Here is a 4,796-nt window from a genome sequence, read left to right as displayed (position 1 = left end):
TTCTGTTTGTAGTGGGTAAACACAGTTGTGCAAGCCTTGTACTGTAGTTACCAGTTTTGTGCATTTCTGTGTGTGTAAGATTTAACAAGCTACCAAGCTTTCATGTTGCATGGAAGGTGTGTTTTATGTTAAGGCTCGAGGTAGTGTAAAATCTCAAACTGGTGCATGAAGATTTAACTATTGTGATGTCTGTTGTTCAAAACAAGCATAAAGTGACATACTAATAAAAATCACCCTTTCTGTCTTGGATAGAAAACCCAAATAGGCTTTTTTTCCTGCATCTTAATAAACTGCTTTATGTGCTTTTTTTTTGAGATTTAAAGCAACTTTGTGTCTTGTCAATGTCCTTTTAATACCTATCTTATGAACTTCATTTCTATTTCGTATCAGACATCTTTGTATCTTGGGAACCCCAACTCACTAAAATTATTCTAAAGTATTTTTCTTGAATATAAACAGTAGTTTGCATGAAAAACTGGAAAATGCCCTCCTTCTTATCATTGTGGTGTAGGGGAAATAAAAGAGGGCTCAGATTTCGGTTTTGTTCCCATCTCTTCCGTTGAATCGGCTTTGTGTCCTTGATCAGATGAGGGCAGGCAGAAGGAAGAGCTGGCTACTCTGTGCTCTCTGGTCCCAGCTGCCCAGTTCTGCCCCTGCAGCTGTCTTTTAGCTGATTGCTTGGGGATATTCTGGGTTATAGGTCAGAGATGGATCACAGTTATTTTAGGAACCACTAAAGATATATTTTGGGGGATATAAGTTATACAATCTAGAATTATGAAGAAGTTATATGTAATGACAGAAACAGGAATATGAGATGAATAGTCTTACTTATTGGAATTAGTGTGACGTCATGGCAACTTCAGTTGTCCTCAGGTTAAGGATGTTAACCTCCAAACCTTAACCATTTTCCCTTTGTAAAAGAGGTGTGGTATTCCATTTCCCATAGATAAGTTAAAGATTGCATTAAGCTCACTTCAGTACAGAAACACATTCAATCATATATCCTTCCAGCCTATTTACCAGTCTTTTGATTTCAGATTCAAAAAGGAAAAGTACACGGGAGCATCGATGTTGGACTCTCGGTCATGTCAATTAAAAAGAAAGCTCGGAGAATAGACCTTGACACAGAAGAGCACATCTATCATTTGAAGGTAAAGAATTACTTTTCAACAGCTTCTCTGCCATTATCAGGGGAAACCACTTGCCTATATCGGTGGTAAACAGGAGATTGTTTCACTATTCTTCTCTTTTTGCTCATTGTTTTAGGTGAAATCCCAGGACTGGTTTGATGCGTGGGTCTCCAAGCTGCGCCATCATCGATTGTATCGGCAGAATGAAATTGTGAGGTCACCAAGAGATGCTAGTTTTCACATATTTCCTTCAACCTCCACAGCTGAATCCTCACCAGCTGCTAATGTTTCTGTTGTGGATGGAAAGGTATGACTCTGTTATACAAAAATCAGCCCAGAAATTGCTTGGAAAATTATGCAGACACATAACTGAGTCTCATTTGACAAACCAGAAAGAGGTTTGCTCTGTAAACTAGCCCTCAGAAGACAGTGGTGACATTTGGCATCAAAGTTAATCACAAGTATAGATTAGGTGGAAACATGGACCCCCAAGAGAATTGACAGTTACTTTTCCTTTCTATGAATGAACCACATCCTAATTTTATATGGCTTTATAGGAATATTAGGAAGGAGAGTGAGCATTTGATTAATTAGCACGCAGAAATCAATGTCTTCCTGGGTGGTAATAAGAAGACCACGGAGGTTTGAAAATGAAACTTGCTTTTTTGCCTTGAGCTGTAGTATATGTATGACCCAGAGAGAGACCAGTGAATTTCCACATGAAGTTAATGCAAGTTGGCTAGAGAACGTGACCATGAGTAGTAGCCCATTTGAGTGACTAGGCAGTGTGTTTAGCATTTGACATTCATTCATCTCTAATCTTTAATACAGCCAAAGCTCGGAGACAGTAAAGAATTTTTTCAGAAGTTGCATAGCCATTAAACAGCTGAACCAGGATCTGAGTCCTCATCTCTCTGTTTCTAAAATCAATGCCCTTTCCATTTTACCAGGTACCAGATTAAAGGAGGCTGAAATTATTCTTTGGACTGTATGAAAAGAGTTCATTTTCTATGTTTTTGAAAAGCTCTAAGTGTGGCCTATTAAAAATCAAGGTTAAGACCATAGGCAGGGAGACAGCTGTTTCTGCCTCTGATTCAGTAATTAAGTTTTCTGAACCATAGCCATGTTGCCCTGCCCAGGGGTGTTCCAGCTTCCCGCTCGGCACCTGTATTGAGAACAGCGACATCTGTGAGTAAATGGCTGCCGCAAGGAGTTGGATTCAAGAACCTTTCAGTGAAGATTCTGCTTTTCTTTGTTTTCTTATATAAAGATACGTGTAATACATATATCCAAGTTTTCTTTGCAAAGCATTGAAAAACCTCGTAGAGTAACCGCAAGATTAATCAAACCAGATTAAATGAAATACTACTGTATTCAGTTTTTGCTATTTTGAGGGAAATTACTCAAGTAATTTTTGTTAAGTCCCATTAGTTGTATTTCATAAGGCTCTCAAAGCTTTCTGGTTGTGGTCTTGCCCAGAACTGTTTAATCATCTTTCTCCTAGGAAAAGGATGTTGGGTTAACCCTAATACTAACCAGTTCTGAAATGAAAAGCAACAAACCGGGAGGTCAGGGGATTAGGAAAATAGGGCACTTACTGAATGACCCAACACAGGATGTTCAAGATGGTCCCCAAAGTTCTCTGGGTGTCCTGTGTCCTATGAATCCCACAGTTAGTCCAAATTAAATACGAAATGTATCCCAGGTGGATATTTTAAAAATATAAATATTTAATCCCTTGGTCCTTCCTGCTTCTGCCTGCATCTTTGGCACAGAGTGTTGATAAAAGAGGTATTATTTTCATCCCTTTTTTTACTTATTAAGTAACTTGGGTGATATCCAAGAATGAAGAGCTGAAACCAAACCCTCCTTACTGTTTGCCTTGGAATAAGAAAGCTCTTCAACTCTGGTTTCTATAGAAGATCTATTGCTTTAGTTACGAATAACATGCTTCTAAGATAGAACTCGGTGAAAAATTCCCATTGCATTTATCAAAATGCAGTAAAGTTTGAGAAGAACTTTTTGTTACTTTGCTTGCATTCTGAGTATCAAACTATGAGACTCCTGAATGTTAATTGGTTTTTGACCCTGTGTGGGCAATAAATAAATCTGGCTTTGCTAAGTATGCACATCATTCACTTTATAATGATTTAGAAGAGATGCAACCAGTTATAATTGAATATTAAAGTCAAATATGGAGTTTTAAAGTCGTTTCAACTTTTGAGGAAAATAAGTTTCTGCTTTTTTCACTGAGCGTTTACTGTACTCTAGTATCTACGTACTTCATACAACTTTAATTTATTTCACATAAAGTGCCTTTAAATGGAAAGCCTATCAGCTATAGATAATAATAACTTGCCAAGACTGCCTTTTTTACATTATAATTTTCAGCGTGCAAAGCATTGTAAGGTCCCTTGCTGGTAGATAGTGTGCAGTATTTAGGAATCACACGTGACTGACCTTGAGCTGATCATAGGGTGCAGAGACCTTGTGGAGAGGAAAGGCTTTCAATCATGAGTTGAGTCTTCAATAAAGACACTCTATCAAATACCACTTACTGAGTAATTTAAAATTATTGGGAATTTGAGTTGGCAGGTCCTTGCGAGTATGCGATATACTTGAGTGTGGTCTTCTTCATTTATGATGGAGATAGCAACTTAATGAGGGTGTGGTTAATGTTTATGACTTTTGACTTCACTGAGCACGTACCATGTTGAACCAAGAGGCTTCTCCACTTTGTGAGTGTGTTGGTTCTTTTTTTCTTAATGTCACGTTGAGAGTACTTGTATTTTTAAAAATCACTTAAAGTACTGTTTCTGCTTGACCATATACTTCATTTCTTTTCATTCATTGTAGGTACAACCAAACAGCTGTCCATGGCAGTCCCCTTTACCATGTAGCAACAGCCTCCCTGCAACCTGCACGACTGGCCAGAGCAAAGTGGCAGCCTGGTTACAGGACTCAGAAGAAATGGACAGGTGTGCAGAAGGTTAGTTCTTACCCACTGTGGGCTATCAGAATAAACCAAGAAACAAACAAAAGAGGTGAATTGTGGGTGTTGCACCTTTTACCCCCAATCCCCCCAATAGCCTCGATTTTTCTTTTTGCTTATTTTTATACACTAGTTCCTTCTCCCTCTCAGGACTCGCGCTTCTCTCCTGTCAGTTCTGCACGCTCGCAACTACTGAATCTAGTTTCAGCCTTACCCAGACTTCCACCCTCCTCAGCCTTCTCACCTCATCCCATTACCGGTTCCCTCTGGCTTCGTTAGCCTCCCACTCCCTAGACCCTGGGGACAACCAGATGGAGGAGCACTGCCTAAGGGGCAGCCTCCATCCTCCGTCCTTGACTCTCTGCTAGGTCACTTCCACAGCTGCCTTCTCTGCTGCTCCATTCACCTCACCTGTGTATTACATTGCTTGCAATAAATGGCACAATTATATGGTGTCTTACATCCATAATTACCTGTTAGTGATGTTCCTCTATGGATCGATTATTAAATATTCTAAACCAATACATGATTCCCTCACTCTGCCATCTCTGAGCCTCTTAGTCTCCAGGAATTTTCTCTGTCCTGTAATTAGCCTGAGTAAGTTGGTCCATTGGAAATGGATCCACAGACCATTTCCATTCTGTGAGACAGTTTTCATTTGACCTTCAAAA

General features: G+C 39.3%; 1 protein-coding gene across 3 annotated transcripts in view; it reads left to right on the top strand.

Moving 5' to 3' along the window:
* The window catches only part of OSBPL6 (oxysterol binding protein like 6), an 83,030-nt gene that overhangs the window by 31,960 nt on the left and 46,274 nt on the right, over window positions 1–4,796 (top strand). For 2 of the 3 annotated variants that reach the window (XM_011356821.2, XM_023529148.1), the window contains exons 1-3: window positions 1,037–1,154; window positions 1,270–1,440; window positions 3,990–4,122. In XM_011356821.2, the coding sequence (XP_011355123.1) occupies window positions 1,089–1,154; window positions 1,270–1,440; window positions 3,990–4,122 (370 nt within the window). In that variant the 5' untranslated portion in view covers window positions 1,037–1,088. Of the gene's footprint in view, window positions 1–1,036; window positions 1,155–1,269; window positions 1,441–3,989; window positions 4,123–4,796 lie in introns of those variants that run through there. The other variant, XM_023529159.1, reaches the window with a different exon arrangement.

This window comes from Pteropus vampyrus, unplaced genomic scaffold (genome assembly GCF_000151845.1).
Source record: "Pteropus vampyrus isolate Shadow unplaced genomic scaffold, Pvam_2.0 Scaffold2, whole genome shotgun sequence".
In the NCBI taxonomy this organism is placed as follows: Eukaryota; Metazoa; Chordata; class Mammalia; order Chiroptera; family Pteropodidae; genus Pteropus; species Pteropus vampyrus.
The sequence above is the reverse complement of the archived record's forward strand: the minus strand, read 5'-3'. Positions and strand labels throughout refer to the sequence as shown.